Source organism: Mesoplodon mirus (assembly GCF_964341445.2).
Source record: "Mesoplodon mirus genome assembly, chromosome: 11".
In the NCBI taxonomy this organism is placed as follows: domain Eukaryota; kingdom Metazoa; phylum Chordata; class Mammalia; order Artiodactyla; family Ziphiidae; genus Mesoplodon; species Mesoplodon mirus.
The window spans coordinates 20,024,160-20,049,840 of NC_138987.1; the positions used below are offsets into that span (position 1 = coordinate 20,024,160).

Genomic DNA, 25,681 nt, shown 5'->3' on the forward strand with positions numbered 1-25,681 from the left:
TAAAATCCTTGCATTCTTTTTCCATCACCGCTAAATTGTTCTATGGTGGCTGCTAACCAGTATCCAAGGACCTTAGCCCTCAGGGGCCTCGTGGATCCTGGCGACTACGACAAGAGCTTGATAAGCTGATTACTGCAGCTGCTAGCTTTCCATCCAGAATACAGAGGGAGGTGGCACTGCCTTTTCATCCTACCCAACATAACCAGTTCCAAAGGTTCCTTATTTCCCTGAAGGTCTTTTGCCTACAACCCATTCTTTGGAACCAATCTGGACATTAGTTAAAGCTCTTTTGTTTGCAAGCAAAAAAAAAAAAAAAAAAAGAGACCTTACTTAGCTTAAATTAAAATATATTAGAATAGATGGATCCTGGGATAGTTCACAGATCCAAATAAACTATGAAAGAACCAAAACTCAGGAAATGGGACACCTCTGATAAACTTTTCCTTGCGGTGCTACCATAAAAGTCATCCAACTCCGATGTCTCAGCCCCTCTGTCGCTCCGTTCAAGTTTCAAATTCCCACGGGAAAATCTGTTTGGCTCAGCTCAGCATTAGGTCTTCCCCTATCAATCAGCTGTGGCAGCGCAGCAGGGCTGAGGCACAGACACAACCACGCAGGCAAGAGGGAAATATAAATGACGTAGCCGGCCCAACAGAAGTCTACTTCAATTTCCCATGTTTGTGAGCTTCTATCTTGCAGGTGACAAATGACAAAGTTAAGGGCAAAAAAGCACAACAGACATTGCTTAATCAAATAACTTTAATCAAGTTAACAGTAAGCAGAAGTACAATTACAGGAAAAGCCCCATATTTTACATGTAAATTGTTTTTCGCTGTCTTTACTTGTAAGGTGTTGAAGGTGGGACCCACTCCTGAATCTTCTTTCTAGTGGTGGAATAAGGTACGTATTGTTGTGGGGTGCCACTCAGGTTGAATTTATGGTTTGTCCAAATGAATTTACGAGCAGTAGGTGGTTTTGTTGTTGGAGGATCATCAGTCATAGAGTGAAGCCAACGATGCCTTAAAGAGGGAAAAAAAGACAGTTATGAAGAGGCAGCATAGTGTAGTGGGAGGAGGGTTAAGAGAGCAGTTCTCGAGCTACTGTGTTGCTTGAGCTCAAATCTCAGCTCCATCACTAACTAGCTCAACTTTTCTACGCCTGGGTTTTTTCATCTGAACATTCTTACTAAGAATGGTGCAAGGATTAAATGAGACAATACACATAAAGCACCTAGAAAAATTCTTGTGCATAGTAGGTACTCAACAAATGTTAGCTATTGCTGTTATAATTATTGTATTTCATCAAATCTAGGACACCATCAATTTTAAGATACACCATTATTTTATGTCTCTCTAAGAAAGAAAAAATGCTGCTAACTAAACTGTGACACTATTGATTATAACATGTATCCTAATTTTACGTATAAAAATGTATTTTAGAACTGATGACGTACAGTATTACTATTAGATGCTAGAGGCTGATTCCGGAGTTTCAGTATGCTCAGGATGCTCTGGTTCATGAAGCTCTAGTTTGAAACCTATGAGGCTCCTGCTGAAGAAGAGGGTCTCTGCATGCATCTTAAATCCAAGCTTAAGTCCGAACACTGGAGGACACACAGTTTGTTATAATAAAATTATTAAATCACAGCCCAAAGTTCATGAGTGTTTCAGCTTCAAGTGTTCATCAAAAGATGTTTGCTTGGAGGTGCCAGAAATCTGGCCTAAAGAAGAAAGCTAGGCATCTCCTTGGAGTATAGAGAACTGTCTCTCTAAAAACAGAGAAGAGACAGAATCAAAGTCCAAGGGACAAAGAGTAGAAGTGAGCAGAAAGCCAAGCTGAATTTATATGGGAAAGGAAGGGGAGAGAGAATTCATAACAAGACTCAGAGCTCACAAGACAAAGATGACCCTATGGGAAAAGGGAATGAGGTGACAGGCACAGAATTGCAGCTCCAAGAAAAAAAAAAGGGGGGTGGGTGGAGGACTGCCCAGCTACAGAGGAAGGGGCAAGTGGAGGAAGTTTCAGTAAAATAACTAAGACTAAAGCTAATGAGAAAAATTTATGATGCTATGTAAGTTTAAGAATATTTGCTAACAGTAATTGATAGATATAGCTAGGTAATTGGCTAAGACCTATGAGAATAGAGATAAAATATTATTACTGCTGCTATATTTGTGTCTAAAGATGATTATATCCTGATCAGCTAACACAATAAAGAATGAAGAAGTCTGTACACACTGGGCTGGTTTCTCTCTTACATCCTCCAAAGGAAACTGGACCAATAAACAACTACCAACATGAGCTCTGAAACCTAGTGAGACAGTGGTGGCGAGACAGGCTCCACGAGCTACTCGAAGGCGGGATCAGCTGTCAAAACCAAGGCTCTTATGTATCAAGGGGCTTTGTGTAAGTTAAGGCACAGCAGAAATATTTAACTTTTGCCATCTGAGTCAGCTTAAGCAACTAAAGAAGATTTTTATTCAAATAATTGCCATCGAGACTCCTGAAAGTTAAAATATTTAAGGAACCACAGTCCAAAGCTTTTATATGCCTATTTAGTTACTTAACTGAGAGCTCATGGAGAAATAGAAAATGTTCAAGAAAACTAAGAGGGGAAATTCTCTGGTGGCCCAGTGGTTAGGATTCAGTGCTTTCATTGCCTGGGTTCAATACCTGGTTGGGGAACTAAGATCCTGCAAGCTGCATAGCATGACCAAAAAAAAAAAGAAAGAAAGAAAGAAAGAAAGAAAACTAAAAGAAATTTTTTACCACCAACACATAAAATCTGAAAATAGTCATCCAGTAAGGCTACTGGCTAGAGTCAGGGAATGACTAAACAGCTATTTATTCTCATTATGTTAGAATAAGAAACTATAAAATAAGAAAATGTTTATAGTATGCTAGGCTAATATAACCCTTCTGTTATATTATTAAATAAAGCCTAAAGAAATAATACCTTTTAGATTTCCACACCAGAGTTTTTGCAAAACAGGTTTTCATCTGGGTCATTTTTCTTCCAATTAATTAAAGATGCTAATGGACTAAGAGTATTGTCTAGAAAACTGTGTTGAGCTGGCATCAGACCCACTTCAATTTTATATCACTGTTATTATCTTACAGGACAAAATATAAAATTACTTAAACTTGATGATAAAGTCAGCGAGACTACAAATGAGACTGGCGGAAAGAAAAAAAGTTATAAATACAAAAGAGATAAATATAATGAAAATAGATTACACTTTGGAAAAAAACTCAGTACTCAAATATATTCAAGTGTGTCAAAATATCCTTTTTTTTTAAACTTAATTTATTTATTTTTGGCTGCGTTGGGTATTTGTTGCAGTATGAGGGCTTCTCATTGCAGTGGCTTCTCTTGTTGAGGAGCACGGGCTCTAGGCACGTGGGCTTCAGTAGCTGTGGCATGCAGGCTTCAGTAGTTGTGGCTCACGGGCTCTAGAGTACAGGCTCAGTAGTTGTGGCACATGGGCCTACTTGTTCTGCGGCATGTGGGATCTTCCCGGACCAGGGCTCGAACCCGTGTGCCCTGCATTGGCAGGCATATTCTTAACCACTGCACCACCAGGGAAGTCCTCAAAATATCTTTTTTCTTTTTTTTTTTTTTAAGAGAGAAGGCTTGAATTTTTTTTTTTTTTAAAGAAGATGTTGGGGGTAGGAGTTTATTAATTAATTAATTTATTTTTGCTGTGTTGGGTCTTTGTTTCTGTGCGAGGGCTTTCTCTAGTTGTGGCAAGCGGGGGCCACTCTTCATCGCAGTGCGCGGGCCTCTCACTGTCGCGGCCTCTCTTGTTGCGGAGCACAAGCTCCAGATGCGCAGGCTCAGTAGTTGTGGCTCACGGGCCTAGTTGCTCCACGGCATGTGGGATCCTCCCAGACCAGGGCTCGAACCCGTGTCCCCTGAATCAGCAGGCAGATTCTCAACCACTGCGCCACCAGGGAAACCCTCAAAATATCTTTAATAACAAAAATATTAAATCACAAATACAACACAACTCAAATGGAAATAAATCCCATAAGTGGCTGATCCAATTCTCAGTTGTGTATGAGGAAAAAGTGTGGAAAGGAAGAGGAAAAGAACACTTTCCCCTTCTTTGAAAATATACTACTTCACTTAAGTTTGAGGTTGTTAGCCATTCAAAGTACAAAATGGAGGGATTTATTTGTGAAGAAAGAATTAAACAGCCTAATAGGAAATTTAAGAAATAAAAATATATACCATATAAAATAGATTTAAAAAAATCACTGTAGGGACTTCCCTGGTGGTGCAGTGGTTAAGAATCTGCCTGCCAATGCAGGGGACATGGGTAGGATCCCTGCAGGAAGATCCCACATGCTGCAGAGCCACTAAGCCCATACGCCACAATTACTGAGCTTGCGCTCTAGAGCCCACGAGCCACAACTACTGAGCCTGCATGCCACAACTACTGAAGCCCGCGCACCTAGCGCCCGTGCTCTGCAACAAGAGAAGCCACGACAATGAGAAGCCCACGCACTACGATGAAGAGTAGCCCCCCCGCTCACCACAACTAGAGAAAGCCTGCGCGCAGCAATGAAGACCTAACACAGCCAAAAATAAATAAATAAATAAATAAATAAAATGTTAAGAATAAAAAATAAAAAATCACTGCAGGGCCTCCCTGGTGGCGCAGTGGTTGAGAGTCCGCCTGCCGATGCAGGGGATACGGGTTCGTGCCCCAGTCTGGGAGGATCCCATATGCCACGGAGCGGCTGGGCCCGTGAGCCATGGCCGCTGAGCCTGCGCGTCCGGAGCCTGTGCTCCGCAACGGGAGAGGCCACAACAGTGAGAGGCCCGTGTACCGCAAAAAAAAAAAAAAAAAAAATCACTGCAAATGAAAACAGTCTTTAAGATGGATATTTTTTTTTTTTTTTTTTTTTTTTGCTGTACGCGGGCCTCTCACTGTTGTGGCCTCTCCCGTTGCGGAGCACAGGCTCCGGACGCGCAGGCTCAGCGGCCATGGCTCACGGGCCCAGCCGCTCCGCGGCATATGGGATCCTCCCAGACCGGGGCACGAACCCGTATCCCCTGCATCGGCAGGCGGACTCTCAACCACTGCGCCACCAGGGAGGCCCTAAGATGGATATTAATAACAAAGATAAAAGTTTAATTTTCCCTTTCAGAAAATTTCCAGAAATAAAATATTAACAAATAACAACCAACAACAACAAAAATATAGGCAGTTTTGAATCTTTTCCTTGGATAATATACATTATTAATTTTGGGAATCAAGGCTGGCTCCTATGTTCATGTTTCAGATGTTTTCACTTAACATTACTGAGCCAAGAAATACTAAAGATTTTTCAATTTTTCAAAAAATAGACTAAAAAAAAAACCCGCTCCAGATTGTTTTTTGAGGTAAAAATATTCATTATACTAAAACTATTATTACTCCATCCCACTTTAGTTTACGAAACATTCTCATGCATATCACTGAGTCACTTATTTAATACTAAGTATTTCATATTTTAAAATTGTGGAAACAGAATTGAAATGACTTTCCCAAGGTCCCACAGCATGTATGTTACACACTGAGGCTTGAACACAGTTTCCCAATGGCTGAAGAGAACATTTTGATCAGGATCTTAATTACAATTAATAGATGAAACTGGTTGGGATTACAATAGCACTTAAGTATCTGTCAAAATCTTGAGATCCATCTAACCACAGGATAAGACTGATACACTTAATGCAATAAAAACCAAAGACAGTCCACTACAAGATAGCCAACTCAAACTTTGTTAGCTCAGTAATTATTCTTTTTAATTAAATGCAATCAGAATCAAAATCTCAACAGGGTTTGACAATTATAATTCTAAGGATCAGCTGCAAGTCTATCTTAAGAACATTCTGAAAACTCACAACAATCAGGAAGGCCAGTATTACCAGACATTAAAGTCACAAACATTAGAATGGTATAAAAATTGGCACAAAAATTTTGTACCAAGATTTTGGTACAAAAGTACAATAATAAAACAGAAAAAAGTCCCCCAGACTAAAGGATATATAAGGTAAGTTTGGCATTTCAAATCATTGGGGAAAGTAAACATTTCTCAACAAATTATTCTAGGATAATTAATTTTGTTGAAAAAAATTATTAGGTTTCCCCAGCCATATATCAGGATAGATTGCAGATAGATTAATAGTGCACTGATACAAATGTGTGAATATTTATATTCATAAGATATATTGATATTTATAGAATATGAAGGACCATTTCTAAGCTTAATATCAAAGGCCAAAGCCATAAATAAGAAAATGGTAATTTTACTACATAAAAATTGAAGTGTTTATGTACTAAAACTCTGAAAACAAGATTAAAAAATAAAAGAAACGGGGAAATATTTGTAACAAACAGAAAAGTAGTTTATCTATCATTACAAATCAGAAAGAAAAAGTCAAACATCCAATAGAAAAATAGATAAAAGATGTTAAAAGATAAGTCATAAAAAGAAAAAGTAAAAATGGCAAACAACAAAAAAGAAGTTTAATCAAGGAAATATAAATGAAAACAAGATATAACTTTTTACTTGCTAAACTGGCAAAGATTTTAACAAATAATAATAATACCCAGTATTTGTGAAGTTACAGAGAAATCAAACTCATACACAGCTGAATGTATTTACCCTGAGAATGTAAATTGAAGGCAATTTGGCAGTAGGTACCAAACACTTATAAAACATGTACACTTCTGGATGCAGTAATTTTACTTGTAGGAATCTGCCATAAGGAAATAAGAATGTGTGGGAACATGCTTACAGACAAGGATGCTGACCTAAGCTTTATATATAACAGTGAAAACATGGAGAGAACAAAACCAAGAATAATATAGGGAATACTTAAATAACTCAGGGCACATCCACATGACAGAACATTAAAGCCTCATTAAATATTATGTTACAGAGAATATTTTATGACTTGAGAAAATGCTCACCATACTTAAGCTTAAAAAGCAGGTTATTTACTTAATTTACTTAATGATACTAAATAGCATTTATAAGTCATGGGCACTGTTCTAATCACTTTACAAATACTAACTCATTTAATTCTTAACTCTATGAGACAGATGTTATTATCTCAATTTAATAAATGAGGAAACTAGAGTACCGAGAGTCTAAATAACTTGCCCATGATAGTGATGCTAGGATTCAAAATTGGGATGCTTCTTCAAAAAGTAACCCACTTACATTAAAAACAAAAACAAGGGATACATATGCATAGGAAAAGAGGAGATGGAATGAATATATATCAAAATATTAACAGTAGTTTATCCTGGTGTGGTAGGATAATAGGTCACTTTTATTTGCTTTGTTATTTTCTGAATTTTCTGTAATAAACATGTACTACTTTGTAAGATAAAACAAAGCTATTAGAAAGAAAAGTCCTTCTAATTCAAAACAGCTAGAGATGGTTTTAAAAGCCTGCTCAATTCATCTGTCATTTATTTGAGACTGTAAGTAGGTTCTTCTACTTCTAACCTCATTTCATCCCACTTTAAGCCATCACTTCAAAAAAAAAAATCGCTCTTTTTAAAGTACTAAATGTTTTAGTGGCAGATAGACTGTTTCTCTCGGTCTACCTTAATGGAAATTTTTCCTACGTCAATTCCACCACACAAACGTAGACTGTTTCTCTCAGTCTACCTTAATGGAAATTTTTCCTACGCACAATTCCACCGCACAAACATAGAAAAGGTTCAAACTGTTTTTTTAAATCTAGAAACCTCAAAATTTTCTACATGACTATCTCTAGCATATATTATATATATAACATCTTATGGAAAAACCCAAACGAACTTTTTGGCCAACCCAATACATTGCTAACCTGTGAACACAATACAGATTTATTCTGGAAATTGGAATCAAGAGTAGTTCCTTGTTCAGCAAAAGTAATACATTATTTCCACACTCCAGGTATAAAATTTTCCAGCAACTCATCTTTGTAAAATGTTAGAATCAGAAGCACTGAATAGTAAATGAAATGTGTTAAACAAAAGCTGAATTTTAAAAATCAAAACAATCTTGTCTTCTGCTTATAATTAGCACATTTTAACAGAGAAAGGTTATAAAGTAACATTCTGTAACACAGGAATATCTACTTAAACATGCAGTTTATAGTTTCTTAGAACATAGCCTCTTATATTCTGATTTTCCGGAGCAGAAACTAAACATTAGGAAGGATCTATTTTGAAAAGAAGCTTGCAACACATTGTACTGAATAACACTCATTTTAATTCAGTTCAGAGTATTTTACACAACACCTACTACCTGAAAAAGGATAGATTAAGCAGATACATCAAGAGGAAGAAGAAAATATTCTCTGGCATTGAGAGATGGCCATTTATTTAGGAAAATAATATTTTAAAAGACTATAAGATACAATTCAGTGGGACAAGGTACTAAAAAGGACAGGTTGAAGTTAGGGTGGAATTTAGAGGTAAATATGAGCTTCAAATTCATACAAAAGCTATAAAAGAAGTGACAAGACATACCATTTTTGGATCAGCTACCAGAAGCAAATAAAATTACTGTATCCCCAAAGCAAAATAACAGTTGTTTCAAGTAAAACAATATGTCCCCTTTAATTCAACAAATATTTACTGAGCAACTACCATGTGCTAGACACTGGTTTAGGCATTAGCAACACAACAGTGAACAAAGTTCTTACTATCAAGAAGTATGGTAGTTGGAGAAACAATAAATTAAATACTATGCAATAAAATGCCAGGCAGAGATAAGTGCTACCAAGGAAAAAACAAGAGCAGGGAAAGGGGACACAGTGTGAGAGAAGGACAGGGCTCTTTTAGCTAGGCAGTCTGAGGAGCATGAGCCATGCCACACCTGGCGAAATAGCTAGTGCAAAGTGACTGAGGTGGGAGTGTGCTCACCGCTCGAGGAAAAGCCAGCAGACCAATGTGGCTAGTAAGTCAAAAGTTAGCAGGGCAGTGAACAGGGCAGTGTATGCAGACCTGGAAGGGCCAGGATCACATTCCAACTCCTTGCAGACCATGTAAGGAGTTGGAATTTTAACTCTCACCATGATGGAAAGCCAGTGGAGAGTTCTGAGCAGAGGTTTGATGTGATCCGACTTACATTTTAAAATAATCACCCTAATCACTTAGTATGTTGGGAATACTGGTGTATTGTAAGAATGCAAGCAAACCAGTTGGGCAGTTGTAGAAGTCCAGGCAAGAGATTACTGTGGTTTGGCCTGGGGTAACAGCCATAGGTATATCAGGCATGGGATATATTCAGAAAGTAAAGCAGAAAAAACATGCTGATAGGCTGGTTATTAGAGAAAGAGTTGAGGAGGACCCTTAAATTTTTGGCTTGCATAAACAAGAGTCATTTAAGGGCTTAGGGACATTTTGCTTGATAGGTTCATTAATCTACCTACACTGGGCATTTGAAGATATTTAAAAAATCAAATATATTACATTTATAAATGTGCCCTAAAATGCTTAAAGGGATGTAATTAACTAAACTTGCAAATGGAGATAACTCTTTAGGAGAATTTAATCCTTTCCATTAAAGTTTATCAAACATTCACCAAAGAACAAGAGAATATGACTGTTCTTTATCTTTCTGCAAAAATATTCAATTTACTAATCTTGTTATCCTATTTATAAATAGAACCTCAAAGCTTAAGAACAACTATGTTTTAAAATTTGCAGCTATAGTAAATAGAATATTCATTTTAAACCCAAACTGCCATTAATCCTGTCTATATACAAAGCCCCTAAGATACTAAAACACTCAAACTAACAAGTAGAATATTAAGTGAAATGGGGAAAACATCTGTGATATATTAAGTGAGGGGAGGGGGAAGAGAAACAAAATATTGTGTATAATAAAGAAATACATATGTATACACACATATATCTATATATAGTTATTTCTAATCACAAACCTTCTTCTAAAGAAGGTGTGACCGATAAACTACAACCTGTTCTCCACACTGTGAACCTTTAAAAACATTCCTTCTCTACTCAAAAGCAGACACTAAGGTATTTGTTGAATCGGTGAACAAAATGTTAACAGTGCTTATTTCTTGGCCAAGGAATTAGAGTTTATTTTTGTTTGTACCTTGTATTTCTCTAGATTTTCAAAGTTTTTTTATAACAATTGTACATTTTTATAATCAGAAAAAATATTTTAATGATGATTATAAGGACTGTTTTAATAGCATGGAAGATTGCTTATATTATCTACAGAAGAAACAAAATAAAAGTGACTGATTATGAACACAACAGCTATACAAAAATTTATTTAAAAGGACTAAAGGAAATATGCCGAATGTTGACAGTGGTTGCCTCTTAGGGGTGTATATGGGTTATCCCTGCCCCCTGACAGATTCTTTTAAGCTTTTCTGATCTCTCCACATTTTTTTCAAGAACAGATTCCATTTAGATTCGATGAAGTTCATATTGCCAAACCCATGTGGACACTTCTCTGTCCTTATCTTACTTAACCTCTCAGCAAACATCAATACAGTTAGACTTCCCATGTTTGTTGAAATGCTAACCTCTCTTGCCTTCCTTCTTACTTTGCTAATAGCTACTATTCTTCTTTGCTGGCTTGACCTCTGTCCTAAGCTCCAGATTTATCTATCCTGCTGTTTACTTAACACAACCGTTCATTTGGATTTCCGACAGGTATCTCAAACTTAGTACATCCAAAAAAGAAGCTTCTGATTCCTACCCTCCACCCTCACAACCTACCCTTCTCCCAGTCTTCCCATCTGAATGAATGGTACCACCATCTACCCAACCTCTCAAGCCCCAAATCTAAGAATCATCCCTGATTCTTCTCTGTCACCTCCAAGTAATCCTCCTCATCTGCCACCTTACTCCTCTACAAGGCTTCTAGAACATATTGTCAACTGAAAAAAAGCTGACCACAATGATGTTAAGTATCTTAAATAAATTAACCCTACAAGAGAAAAACTGTTATCAATGTCACCATGGCACTGGAAAAATCTTCAAGGGCAAAATTAAGTTCTGTAAAAAAAAAGCAAAAACTTTTTAACATATGCTGTAATTTTTTTTTAAAAAGTACTTATGTATCACTTGAGTAATTTAAACATTAATTTTAATAAGAAAAAGTAATATATGAGGAGAGACTAGTGCACTACACGGAGGAAGGAAAGACATATTACTTAAAATGAACAGAAGGTGCCACCAAGTGGGAAAAAAGTACATACACAGTAAAGAAAAATCCAGGCAAGCCATGGTTTTTTCTTTTTTAACCTGGTTCAAAGGATTTCAGAGTTCCAATACTTCAAACCACACACACAAAAAACTTTGTTTCGGGCTTCCCTGGTGGCGCAGTGGTTGAGAGTCCGCCTGCCGATGCAGGGGACACGGGTTCGTGCCCCGGTCTGGGAAGATCCCACATGCCGCGGAGCGGCTGGGCCCATGAGCCATGGCCACTGAGCCTGTGCGTCCGGAGCCTGTGCTCTGCAACGGGAGAGGCCACAACAGTGAGAGGCCCGCGTACCGCAAAAAAAAAAACCCAAAAAACTTTGTTTCTCCTGATGTAGGTGAAAAGAGTAATTTTATACTATTATGCAAAAAACAGCCCAAACTTTCTACCTTTCTACCGGTATTCAACAACATTTTATCTTGTCAAATTTCATGTAGATACTGATTACTTACTTGGTTTACTACCATAAAAATGAAAAGAAAGATTATTGAGCATTACTGAATAGATGGTAGCAATTAGCTAACTTAAAGATAAAATTAAGGGCAATCAAAAGTGGTATAAAACAGTACTTGTAATCTACTGAAATACTTTGAATATTCTATTCAATCAAGTTAAATAAGAAGAAATTAAAATCTCATTGCTGACCCCATAAATGAAGGAAGGGACTGTAACAAAGAAAAATAACAGCCACTAAGTTATAGTATAGTATTAGTCTACTAGCTAGTACTCATTAAAGTGACTATAAACTCCAAGAGAGGATCACATATTTTGTTCACTGCTATGAATATATAAACCCATCAATGCCTGACATACAGTGGGGTGCTCAATACATATTCATTTAATGGGAGGAACTATATGTAAGCTGGGTGCTGTGCTACGTTCTCGGCAATAATTGTGTTTAATTTTCAAGGTTTGTGTAGCTCCCCTGCCCATCCCAGACATTTGCACCACCATGAATACTTTTTGTTTATCTACTGGTAGACCTAACAGCCTTACCGACTGCTGACACATTCAAAGAAAATGAAAGCCTTGAGACAAAACAGACAAACCCGCAAGATTTCTAATGTTCCCACAAGACCAGGGAACGTTACGTGAGCCACAGAAGTTCATTAAAGATGGTCCCTGGTTCTACCAAAAACACTGATGGCTCTGAAGAGAAAGCCTTCCCCAGGTGAGACTATGTAGCTACTGAACAGACTCAAAGACCATCATAGGCCACACTGGGCACCAGAAAACTCAGAAGGACAGAGGACAGGAACCACAGCTTGCCAGCTGGGAAGCATCAGGTGTTCCTCTCACTGGGAGACTTTGCAGTAGTTCATGCAGGTGACAGCCCACCTAGCCATCCAGGAGCTATTTTCTTTGACTCCCTAGGTGACACAGCACAGGCTCAAGGGAGATGAGAGCCACATCAGGCAGGTGCAGGAGCTGCCCTGACTTAAAAGCTTCATGTCCACAAAAGCTGACATCTCTACTAACAACAACTCCATGGGCATGGCTTCAGGATTGCCATTGCCACAAGGGACAAGCTAGTTCTAAGAGCAGCAAGACAGGGAAGCCCAAACATAGCTAACTCATCAGGCATTTATAAAGCCTCTCAATCTAGATGCAGTTTACCAGTCAGGAATCAGTTTTATCCAGGAATATGATTGATAGAATCTCATCTGGTTTCCAGGGTAACATTTAACTGAAGACCAGATTCTCTCAAACCTTTTACCAATGATTTACGAAAACTGCATACTACACTAGGTGAAATCCCATTTCAAGGCCTATCTCTAGCACCAACCTCTATTCTGACCTCTGGACTAGTGTTTTCAACTGTCTACGCACCATGTTCACTTGGTCGTCTAACAGGCATCTCGGAGAGAACTCTTGATTACCCCTTCCATTCTGCTTCCCCCATCCTGCCTGCTCTTCCTCTTCTCAGTAAATGTGCCACAAGTAGTTCAGGCCAAAAACATTGAAGTTACGCTCTTCTCTCAAAATCCAAACCATCAGCAAATCCTGTTGAGTCCATCTTACTTCAAAATATGTCTCTGTGGTAGGCAGCCTCTAAGATGGCCTCCAATGACCACATCCTCCTGGTGTTCACATCCTTGTGTAATCCCCTCTCGAGTATGGGCTAGACTTACTGACTCACTTCTAACAAACAGAATACAGCAGCAGCGTGGGATGTCGCTTCTGAGATTAGGTTTAAAAAGACTGTGGTGGTGGTAGGGCCTCCCTGGTGGCGCAGTGGTTGAGAGTCCGCCTGCCGATGCAGGGGATACGGGTTCGTGCCCCGGTCTGGGAGGATCCCATATGCCGCGGAGCGGCTGGGCCCGTGAGCCATGGCCGCTGGGCCTGCGCGTCCGGAGCCTGTGCTCCGCAACGGGAGAGGCCACAACAGTGAGAGGCCCGCATACCGCAAAAAGAAAAAAAAAAAAAAAAAAAAAGACTGTGGTGGGCTTCCCTGGTGGCACAGTGGTTGAGAGTCCGCCTGCCAATGCAGGGGACACGGGTTCATGCCCCGGTCCGGGAGAATCCCGCGTGCCACGGAGCGGCTGGGCCTGTGAGCCATGGACGCTGGGCCTGCGCGTCCAGAGCCTGTGCTCTGCGGCGGGAGAGGCCACAACAGTGAGAGGCCCGCGTACCGCATAAAAAAAAAAAAAAAAAAGACTGTGGCTTCCATCTAGGGTGCTCTCTGTCATTCACTCAGATTGTAACTCTGGGAAAGCCAGCTGTCATGTCATGAGGTGGCCTTGTGGAGAGGCCCACATGAGTGTTCTCGGAAGCAGGTTTTCTGAGGTCTGTCTGCAGACATGTGAATGAGTTTGGCAGTGGATCCTTCCAAATTCAAACCTCGAGATGACTGCAGCCCCAGATGATATCTTCTTTGTAGCCTTGTGAGATTCTAAGCCAGAGGCATCCAGCTAAGCTGTACTCAAATTCCTTACCCACAGAAATGGTGAGATAATGTTTATTGTTTTAAACTAAAATTTAAAAATCTGTTACACAGTAGTAGACAACTGAAACAATTCCAAATCTCACAACCTACATTACTGACACCTTATCCAACTTCCATCATCTCTGGATGGAGCTGGCCCAGACAACTACATAAATAGTTCCCTAAGTAATCCGCCTACTTCCACAAGGCTCCCTTCCTCTATTCACAGCAATCACAGAGATGCCTTAAACATTTAAATCAGAGTCCAAGAGCCATTAGGTGGGGCCAATCAAGGTAGGCATCTGTCTTTGCTTGGCATGGGGGACGGAGATGAGGTGTGTGGCACCAGCCCAGTAAGGTGACAGAGCCTGAATGGGGAGAGGAGGGCAGCCACATGGGGGGAGGGGTGTGGCAAGCTGATGTGGGGTGCCGGAGGCAAAGTGAGCTAAGGGAGGCCAGTGGTGGGGAGGTGGGAAGGCAGCAATGGGAACTTGGTTACCTACAGTGGAATTCATCAAATAAGTAACTCTATTAAATAAAAGAGAAACAGATACATATACAGAAAGGGAGGAAACTAGAACATAACCTGCAGTGTTGGACTGGATTCAGTGGCATTTCTGTCAACGTATGGTTTTCAATATATAATGTGAAAAAGACAGATATAGAAATCGAAATGTACACACACACACACACAATCATTACAGCCATCTGAGCGTGTCCACTGAGATGCCCCAACAGCAATGAGCGTACCTTGTACTCAGATATTAGTTTCTAAATACTATTCTCTACTGAAAAATAGCAAGTCAGAAAATAAAACAAACACAGGGCTCCTCAGAGAAATGGCTGTTTTCATGGGTGGGGCAGGGAAAATATAAGATGAACCTGGAACACCTTTTGTCAGAAAGCAAGAAAGTGCTCCAAGAATAAGGGGGATATTTCAAAAGGACCCCAAATGCAGACCGAACAGGTTCCCACTGGTCAAACTGAGTTCAATTTGAGCAATAAAATAACGAATTATAGTAATGGATTACAACACATTGATTAAAATGACAGTTCATATTGATATAAATAAAGTTTGACGAGTAACTGGGTAGTTGCATAACCTCAAAGTATCTCCCCACAAAATGCCAATTAATTGTAAAGGGAAAATGAGTAACTTTAGAATGGAGAAATCTGGCACACACACCCTAATCAAGTGATAGAAATTTTCAGTAATGAGACAAATCAAAACTAGATGCCATTTAATAGAATGCAGCAAGAAGAATCTGACGCTGCTTCTGTGACATTCCTGCCAAAGATGCATAGCCTCCATCTAGTCATGAGGAAACACTGCAAATCTATACCGAGGGACATTCTACAACACAACTGGCCTGTAATTTTCCAAAGTGTTAAGATCATACAAATCAAGGAAAAGCTGAGGAACCAAACCAGGGTGAAAGAAGCTAGAGAGAAATGAGGTCCACATAAAATGCAAGACCAGATTCCCTTGCTATAAAGACACTGCTGGGACAACTGATGAAACTTGAAGAGGGTCTGACGATTAGACAGCAGTGGTGTATCACTGTTCATTTCCTAACTTCGATAGTTATACTGTGGTTATGTAGAAGAATGTCCTTGGCTGTAGGAATTACACTCTATAGTATTCAGCCATGATATGACGTCATTTTCACAACTCTGAAATGATTCAAATACTTGTAACTTTTCAAAAAGTTTGGGATTTTCCCCAATTTTAAAAAAATTGTAAAACAGATCACATCCTACCTAACCTTCCAGTGACTTCCACAGAACTTTAGAAAAAAAGCCAACGGATCTACCCATGGTTTACAGGATCTACATGTAGATGTAGCTATTGAAAGCCCTAGCTATTTCTCCTACCTCATTTCCTGACATCTTCCCCTCACTCATTCCATTCCAGCCAAATTGGCCATATTGCTGTCCTATGAATATAAGCAATACATCTCAAACACACAGGACTTTTGCACCAGTGGTTTCTGCTGCCTGGAGCTCTTTATCCCCCACCCCCCACTCCTCCCCTCTTCAAATGTCACGCCCTCAAAGAAGCCTTCCCTAATGCCTGTATAAAACAGCCACCTCCCCTACAAGAGAGGGCCACTGCTCTTTATCCCTTTATGAATTCCTTGCATTTACTGTTGCCTAAAATATATAACACATTTGTTTTTCTGCTTCCCTTCATGAGAGCAAGGACTTTGTTTTACTCACTGTTGTATCCCCAGTGCCCAAAATAGTTCTTGGCACCTGGCAGGTACACAATAATTATGTAAATGAATAAAGATGACAAATTGTATTTGTAATTCATTACTCTATATGTAAGATAATACCCGGCTCTCTAATAAAAGATAAATCAACCCAACTTCAGATGTATTCATGGATCAAGTCAAAGGTAAGGTTAGAATTCTACAATGTATTGCACTCACTCAGCAAAGGGGGTTCTGAGAAACAAACAGCTGAGCTTATCTGAACCACTTCTCCCTACAAAGACTCATCACAAGCCTTTAAGCTTCCCTTACAAGCAAGGGTCATCAAAGTACTCAGACCTTAGGAGGCTCCACTCCACAAAGAAACTCAGCTTTGTATCCTCAGCTGCCCTCAGGCATCACCCCAGCAGGTGATGTCATCTTCTACAGCTTTCAGCTTCTTTTTTTATGTGATCTCAGATCTTACATATAAAAGGACTTGCTTGGCTGCATAGTACTTTTATCATTTCAGATTTTTAACTATTTAATAATTTTTTTTTTTTTTTTTTTTTTTTGCGGTACGCGGGCCTCTCACTGCTGTGGCCTCTCCCGCTGCGGAGCACAGACTCTGGACGTGCAGGCTCAGCGGCCATGGCTCACGGGCCCAGCCGCTCCGTGGCATGTGGGATCTTCCCGGACCGGGGCACGAACCCGTGTCCCCTGCATCGGCAGGCGGACTCTCAACCACTGCGCCACCAGGGAAGCCCAACTATTTAATAATTTAAAATGTGTTTCAGCCCACATAATTTTCCCTCCCCCAGCCCCCAATCTAGATAGGTGCTTTGAAGGAGATGGCCATCAATCTGAACACGACAGCCCACAGGCCTTCCACACACTCTTAGGACCAACCCCTCCCCCAAAACAACCAAACAAATGAAAACTAGCAGGATACCTCGCCTCCTAAAGCCAACACTCCACTTTGAGATCTTGGTCTCAAACAGTGCCAACGTATATACAGAATGCCCCTTCGAGAAGGCAGACAGCTCCAAACCTAAAATCACAGCTCCTCAGATTTTAACAGACCATAGGTTATTATTTCCCATTAAAAAGAGCACAAAAATCCAGCCTCAAATGTAACATCAGTGCCGCTGTCTCATGTTAAGAGCCAATGAGTTTTATTAAAGACAGAATCCAATATTGTGGTCTTCAAACTACATCACCGACATGAGTAAATGCTTCTAATTAGTCCAAGTAGTGGACCAGAGGTAGGCAAAATCTTACAAACATATTTTGCTTACCTCACATACTATTTTAAAAAATTATTCTGTCCAATCAAGTAGCCTATTCAATTTATCGTTTTAATTTAATTTTTTATAGATTTAATTAATTAATCTATTTATTTATTTATTTATTTATGGCTGTGTTGGGTCTTCGTTGCTGCATGCGGGCTTTCTCTAGTTGCAGCGAGCGGGGGCTACTCTTCGTTGCGGTGCGTGTGCTTCTCATTGCGGTGGCTTCTCTTACTGCAGGGCACAGGCTCTAGGCATGCGGGCTTCAGTAGTTGTGGCACGCAGGCTAAGTAGTTGTGGCTCGGGGGCTCTAGATCGCAGGCTCAGTAGCGGTGGCGTACGGGCTTAGCTGCTCTGCAGTACGTGGTATGTGCCCGGACCAGGGCTTGAACCCATGTCCCCTGCATTGGCAGGTGGATTCTTAACCACTGCGCCACCAGGGAAGCCCAGCCTATTCAATTTAAATAAAATAAATTCACTTCCTTAGTTGCATTACCCACATTTCAAAGTGCTCTGGGCCACGTGGGGCTGGTGGCTACCCTATTGGACAGCACAGATATAGAACATTTCCATCATCACAGAAAGTGCCATTGGACAGTGCTGTATTTAAACTGACAAGTATCTTTAAAATAAACATTTAAAAACAAGAAGTCTCACAAAGAAGTACAGATTTCCACTTTCTCTTGAAAAATCATATCTAGGAGCCCTTGGCTGAATTCTTACCTGACGGAACTGGAGAGAGTGAACAAGGCTGCCGCCCTCTTTGATGGAGTACGTGCTTTTCAGTTCAGTACAGTCCCCAATACCCCCAGCTGTCTCACATCTGTACTTCCCTCGCTTAGGTCACATGCCTGGGTTTCTACCTGAGCCTTCAGAACGAAAGTGAATACTCTGAGATTATCCTAGTTTCTACTCAATAGAACACAAAACTATTTCTGATGATCAGGTTCAACTAAAATAAAGTATCACAGCTAACCTGATACTTATTTTTAGTTTTTGTGTGTGAGATTTTCTAGACCAACTAGAAAGGCTCTCTGGAGTTTAAATGTGTATCAACCAACAACCTGTGAAACAGATATAAATACTTGCTTTGAAATAGCTTATTAAAAATTTGGTAATTCAAGTAAGAGCATTTAAAATTTCATTTCAGAATAGGCATATTAAAAATCACAGTTTTTAGAGACCTAAGGAATTTGGGGGCTCTCAATTTACAGATGAGAAATCCAAGCTCCAGCGAGGTTAAGGAATTAATGCTTTAAGTCAAACTGCCAAATAAGATCAGAGCCAGAGTTCTTTTAGCCGTTCTCTTCACTCTGGCCAGGTGAGATTACAGTACACTGTTTTCCCTCAAAGACAGACACACTATTACACACCCCAACAGAGAGCATGATTGGTGACACCCCTCCATCAAGAGATAGGCTGTAACCCCTCTGGCTGAACCTGGGCAGAGTTCTCTAATTGCCTTGACCAAGGGTATGCGGACTCAATACTGGATGATTGCCAAGACTAAGTCAGATAAGGCCACATGGCTTCTGCCTGGTCTCAGAGCATCTGCCTGAGCAGGCTCAGGCTACCGGAGGGTGTACCAATCCAACACCCCAGCCACGCCCCCAGCTAAACAGCCAGCATCAACTGCCAGACACTGAGTGAACACACCTTCAGACTGCTGCCAGAGCTGCTCCAGGTCTTTACGCAAACCCTCCAACCCCCGCCTCTGGCAGGAGTGTCCTTGCTCAAAACCTGCCACCCCCCCTCCACCTCACCCCTGCCTCTAGCAGGAGTGAATATAAATCCTTCAGTTAAAGGGTCCAGAGATAAGAAAGGAAGCTACAAACAATAACCCAGATGGAACCAGATGGGACCAGCCAATGAATCTGACCTCCAACAGACCCAGAGTCTGATTATACATTGATTTTTTTCTACATTAGCATATTATGTGACACACCTACTGGCAGCCATGACCAGACATTAAAGACCAAAAAAGGATCAAAAGGGAGTGGCACCCCACACCCTGAGGGTGCGGAGAGCCCTGCCCTTCCTGGTAGACTAATGCATATGCCCCCCTATCACTAGCCTCACTCCTCCTTCCTTTGTCTTTACTCAATAAAATTAAATCCCTCTTGCCACCTGGGCGAGAAGTTGATCTGTTAACATAGTTCCCACTTCTCCATTCTTTGGCCACTGAGTAAGGCTTGTGCTGTGTCCATCTAAATCAGGGTCCATAGGACGTAATTCAGTAACAAGATGATTCTACTATCCAGTCTTTGAGTCTTCCACTTGAAGCCTCAGACATCCTGGAGCAGAGATAAGCCATCCCTGATGTGGCTTGTCTGAATTCCTGACCCACAAAAGCTATGAAATAAATACTTATTGTTGTTTTAAGGTACTAAGTTTTAGGGTAACTCGTCATGCAGCCATCGCAATTGGGACAGATGCTTTCAGAACAACATCAACTTAAGAATAAGTTAACTTAAGAATTAACTGAAGAATAACTTAAGAATAGATATACAACAAATATTTGTGTAATGAAACAAATATTGCCAAGTGAAATAAAATAAAATGTTGACGTAGCTCACCATTCAGGGGGCACCATGCTTCCATCCACATCCCAGAACGTGTTTTTGCCGTTCATTTCAGTAGTATATATAACCCAGCGGTGACGGCCTGGATGGAAAGATCAAAATGTAGTTTAGAGAGATGTGAGGAAATAAAAACAACCTTTTAAAAAAATTATAATTGCATAACATCAAAGAAGACAACCTTTTTTGTTAAGAAAAAACTTTTATATGCTCTTACATAAGAGAAATGTTAGAGAACTAGAGCCCTGGGTGTATTACTGAAGGGAAACTCCAGGAAGTATATGGCAAGCTTTTATCAACAACCTAGTGGCCGCCTCAGCAAAATCCCTGCATGGGGACTGAGACTCACTCTGTGGGTAGGGCTCAGCCCTTTCACAGTGGAGAACCCTTACTTCTCCCCCAGCTCCCCCTACAAGGGGGTATCAGAGAGGGAAGGGGAGGGAATATGTTTCCAGCTGTTCTGGGTATTCAGGAGAAAAAGTGCTCCTCCTAAGACTGGGGCAGGAGAAATGTATTCACAGCAATCACACTTGAATTATGTGTTTCCATATAAATATTTTTAAACAAACCACGAGATCCTTTCGGAAATTGGTGATTATTACATAATAAGCAAACACTATACATGATGGTTAGATAAGTAGAACAACTCATGTTATCAAAACAGTATGCTGCATTCTTTAAAAAATTTCTGTGAAATAGTTGAGAGCATAACCACAGTTTACAAAACTGTTAGGCAAAGACCTGGATTTTAATGAAGACTGTCACTTTTTTTTAAATTTTTATTGTGGTACAGTTGATTTAATGTTGTGTTAGTTTCAGGTGTACAACAAAGTGAATCACTTATACATATATCCACTCTTTTTTAGGTTCTTTTCCCATATAAGCCATTACAGAGTACTGAGTAGAGTTCCCTGCACTATACAAGACTGTCACTTATTATCAGTGTATATTAGGCAAGTTTTATGAGACTCAGTCTCTTTACCTATTAAAAGTGGATGATTAGGGCTTCCCTGGTGGCGCAGTGGTTGAGAATCCGCCTGCCAATGCATGGGACATGGGTTCAAGCCCTGGTCAGGGAAGATCCCACATGTTGTGGAGCACCTAAGCTCGTGCGCCACAACTACTGAGCCTGCGCTCTAGAGCCTGCATGCCACTACTCAGCCCACGTGCTACAACTACTGAAGCCCACGCACCACAACTACTGAAGCCCACGCACCTAGAGCCTGTGCTCCGCAACAAAAGAAGCCACTGCAGTGAGAAGCCTGCGCACTGCAACAAAGAGTAGCCCTCATTCGCCACAACTAGAGAAAGCCTGTACACAGCAACGAAGACCCAATGCAGCCAAAAATAAATAAATAAAATAAATAAAGTTTTTTTAAAAAGTGGATGATTATACCTACATCTTAAGGTTGCTATGAAAATTAAATATCACACACACACACCTAGTTCAGTATTGGGCACGTAAGTACATAATACACATTAATTCCTTCCATCTCTTCCTCATTGCCTTCACCCCCACAGAGGGAATACGGAATTCATCCCTGTAATGAATTTTAAGCCAATAAGCAAAATGTAATCTGCATTTACAGAGTTTTCCTAGGTAAACATATAATAAAAAATACCAACTAACACTATTTAAACATGAACTTATCTATAAAAGAGACTGAAAAGATTTCAGCCAGGATTTGTTTCTTTTATTAGAGAAAACAATCTTGAGAATAAGAAACTAAAAGTAAACTATAATCTTATGAGGCAGGGGAATATGAAGGCAGATGGAGAAACCTTGGGAAAGGTTTCATAGAGTTAGGCCATAATGACAGACCTGGGCTTCAACAATCTCATTATTTATATATATATATATATATATATATATATATATATATATATATATATATATATATATATATAATTTTTAAATGTGCATACTCAGACTCAGCAATACCACTTATAGGAATTTATTTTTAGAATATTTAAACAAGTGGATGTGGACATAGTTACAAGCAAGTTCACTGCAGCACTGTCTCTAATAGTAAAAAGTTGAAGGCAATGTAAATGTCTACCAATAGTAAACTTTGATAAAATAATGGTCCTTCCATACAGTGGAATACAGTGTTGCTATTAAAAAGAATGGTGTGGGGGACTTCCCTGGTGGCACAGCGGTTAAGAATCCACCTGCCAATGCAGGGGACACGGCTTCCAGCCCTGGTCCGGGAAGATCCCACATGCCGCAGAGCCACTAAGCCCGTGCACCACAACTACTGAGCCTGCGCTCTAGAGCCCGCGAGTCACAACTACTGAGTCCACGTGCCACAACTACTGAAGCCCACATGCCTAGGGTCCATGCTCCACAACAAGAGAAGCCACCACAATGAGAAGCCTGTGCACCACAATGAAAAGTAACCCCCACTCGCCACAACTAGAGAGAGCCCGTGTGCAGCAACGAAGACCCAAAGCAGCCAAAAATAATTAAATAAATAAATTTATTTTTTAAAAAAGCATATATTTTCTCCCTGTGAGGATATCAAACATTGTTCTGCAACTAGAGTTTTTCATGTTACACATATCTTTGATATATTTCTATACAACAAAGTATTCTAAAAAATGTGTAATTCATCAGTATCCAATTGATGCACAACTAATGTGGCTTTTAGAATTTACTAATAAAACAATGCTGCAGTGGGTGTCTTTGTCTTGCAAGAATATTTGAGGTGAATTCCTAGAAGTGTTGGGACAAAAGAAAGATATGTGCAATGTAAATTTTAACAAAATTTACCAACTGTCCTCCAAAAAGACTGCATTAATGCATATATTCTTCTGGCATTTCCCCAGTTGGAATTTATCAGATTGGCAAATACTTCAAAATTTGATAGGTGAAAAAAGATAACGCTGTTTTTTGAGCTGCATTTCTGTAATTACAAGTGAGGATGAGAGGGATAAATCAGGAGTCTGTAATTACAATATACACACTACTATATATAAAATAGATAACCGAAAAGGACCTACTGTATAGCATAGATAACTATACTCAATATGTTGTAATAACCTATAATGGAAGAGAATATAAAAAAAAGGAATTAAAAAAGTGAATCACTTTGCTGTACACCGGAAGCTAACACAACATTGTAAATCAACTATATTTCAATAAAAATAAAAAAAAATTTTAATAATGTATTCTTTTTAAAAAAAAAAGTGAAGATGAGCACGTTTTCATGCCTTTGTTGGTCATTTAGTTTTCTTTTCCTGTGAATTATCTTTTTCTTTTTTCTATTGAGTTCTTCATCCTTTTACAAGTACTTTGTAAAAGTTCCTTGTACATTAAAGAAAACAGTCAAATCAAATCCCAATCTCACTCCCATTATTTATACCAAAAACTACTGAACTCACCAAAAAACTGCTTGTTGTCTTCGTAGTATTTGTTTCCATATTTGTCTTCCCCCACTAATGTGCCAACCCTCACATCATTTGCCCTGGGAATGTCCAAAAGAAAACAGACATTTTAGGAAGATTCTTTGTTCATAACACACACATAAAGTGAGAATACCAACTTTCACAAACATAGGCAGCTGTGCCAGCTAGAAAAATGAGGAGGTGCTGGGTATGGTCACTGGTTGTATACTTCTAGCGTTCATCCCCAGATTCACGGCCACTCATTGTCAGAGAATCAGCTTTCAGGTAAGAGCTCTAGAATCCCTGCTCTTGTTGTCCTAGTACCATTACAGCACAAGAAAAGAGAAACTGACCTAACTGATGTGCCTGAAGTACACTAAATAGATAGATGCAATATCGCCAAATTACAAGACTACTTTTATCTACTATCCCTAGGCCATGAGGCAATGGAGTTAGCGAAAAACTTCAGGAAATCTGGAAGCTCAAGTATTTCACTGTGATCACCTCGCTCAACTTCTTACAGTACAGGGAAGGCAAGTGAAGGCCAGCGAAGGAAGAAAAAAAAAAACTTTCCCAAGGTCACGCAGTGAGTGTTTGGCAATGCTCACTGCTCTCCAGTAAGCAGAGCAGGGGTGCAGCCCATATGCTCTCGCCTCCACGTCATGGCTCTGTCTCTAGAGCCGGCTTTGGTCCTGTCTCCGAGACCCCTAGACAGACTTTGGCCCAGGGGAAGCGGGCAAAGGCTGTCCTTGAGAAAAGCTGCGGATTCTCCAAGCCCAGGGCACTTTCCAAGAAACCAGCCAGCGCAAGTCCAGCCCCAGAGGCCAAAAGCATGGCTCTGGCCGCTTACCTGAAGAAAACCCGTAGATAGCCGCGGAGGCCTCCGTGTCCGCTGACCTGCTGCAGCCCGCGCTTCAGTACCTGCAGCAACTCCATTCCGTCCCGCAGGCCCCGCCTCTCCGGCGCGCTGCGGAAAACCCACCGGGGGGAAGCAGCCACTCAGCGGCAGGGAGCCGACCGCAGAAGGTTCCCACGCACGCGCGGCACGCGGAGGTGGTTTGCGCATGCGCGGGTCTGGAGCGCGCGGGTCTGGAGCTCCCCCGTCAGGCCTCTTCCCGCTTTCCAGAAAAGGTGCGGTTGGTTGATTTCCCTCCGAAGCAAAGTTTTCAGAGATTGCATTTAGAAGGCAGGACATACAGTGGAAAGCTCACACCTAAACTAGGCTTTCCCAGGTGAAGGTTCCTCCTTTGGGGACCTCAGTTTCCTTATCTAAAGTGATTGCCTGACTACTCCAAAAATCCTTTCTAGAGACAAGATTCTTTAGAAACAAGATACCATTAAGGAATTCAATATTAAGCACGAAATGATACTGCACATTCGGAAGTAAGCACATTCGACACCAGCGTTGTGGTAGGCGACTGAGGAGGAGGAGGAATAGAAAAGTACGAGATTAAGTATCTACTCCCAAGTATTTAATGATTTAGTTGCAAGTTTAAAATTAAAAATTTAGATATTTAAAGTGTATTCGAAAAATAATCCATGCATGATATTTAAATTTTTATAAAGGGAATGAAATGAACGCTATTATTTCTAATTTTCTAGCAGCTAACTTTACGTCTTTAAATATGCTTTAAAACCTATATTTCTTGATCCATCAGTTTGGTCAGTTTGGAAGTCTCTGATTCCCAACTATTTGAGATGAGAAACTTAGCACATGATCACTTCCTTCACCTCATCCCATCCTTTGCTCTTCCAGACTCTAGTCTACCATATCATTTCTTTAAAAAGGTCAAGATTTATAAGATTTATATTCTAATCCATAACTGAAAGTTTTCATAATTGTCTAGAGTTTTATAAATTGAAACACATTATTTCTTGAGAGGACCAAGAAATAAGACTGGACCCAGAGAAGAGATGTAATTTTATGCTACTAAATCTTCAACCCCAAAAGAGAAACCTCCAAATATTAGGATCAAATTTTCTTTTCTTAGATTCTATCAGTTGCTCAAAATCCAATGTCACATTGGAATTTATGTTGAACTGTGGCTTTTTTGTTTTCCTGTTTAA

General features: G+C 40.1%; 1 protein-coding gene across 1 annotated transcript; it reads right to left on the reverse strand.

Moving 5' to 3' along the window:
- Positions 1-745: 745 nt before the first annotated feature.
- Positions 746-24,653, reverse strand: NDUFA12 (NADH:ubiquinone oxidoreductase subunit A12). The gene is made up of 4 exons (XM_082635604.1): positions 24,465-24,653; positions 23,612-23,694; positions 20,225-20,312; positions 746-1,019 (listed from the first exon to the last, which is right to left on the reverse strand). The coding sequence occupies exons 1-4, from the start codon at positions 24,548-24,550 to the stop codon at positions 839-841; spliced, it is 438 nt and encodes a 145-aa protein (XP_082491730.1). The 5' UTR covers positions 24,551-24,653; the 3' UTR covers positions 746-838.
- Between the last annotated feature and the right edge of the window lie 1,028 nt (positions 24,654-25,681).

Coding starts and splice junctions, on each gene's coding strand:
- NDUFA12 (XM_082635604.1), bottom strand. CDS start 24,550: ATGGAGTTGCTGCAGGTACTGAAGCGCGGGCTGCAGCAGGTCAGCGGA. Junction 20,313..23,611: donor AGACAACAAGCAGTTTTTTG/GTGAGTTCAGTA, acceptor CTTTCCATCCAG/GCCGTCACCGCTGGGTTATA. Junction 1,020..20,224: donor AGCATGGTGCCCCCTGAATG/GTGAGCTACGTC, acceptor TCCCTCTTTAAG/GCATCGTTGGCTTCACTCTA.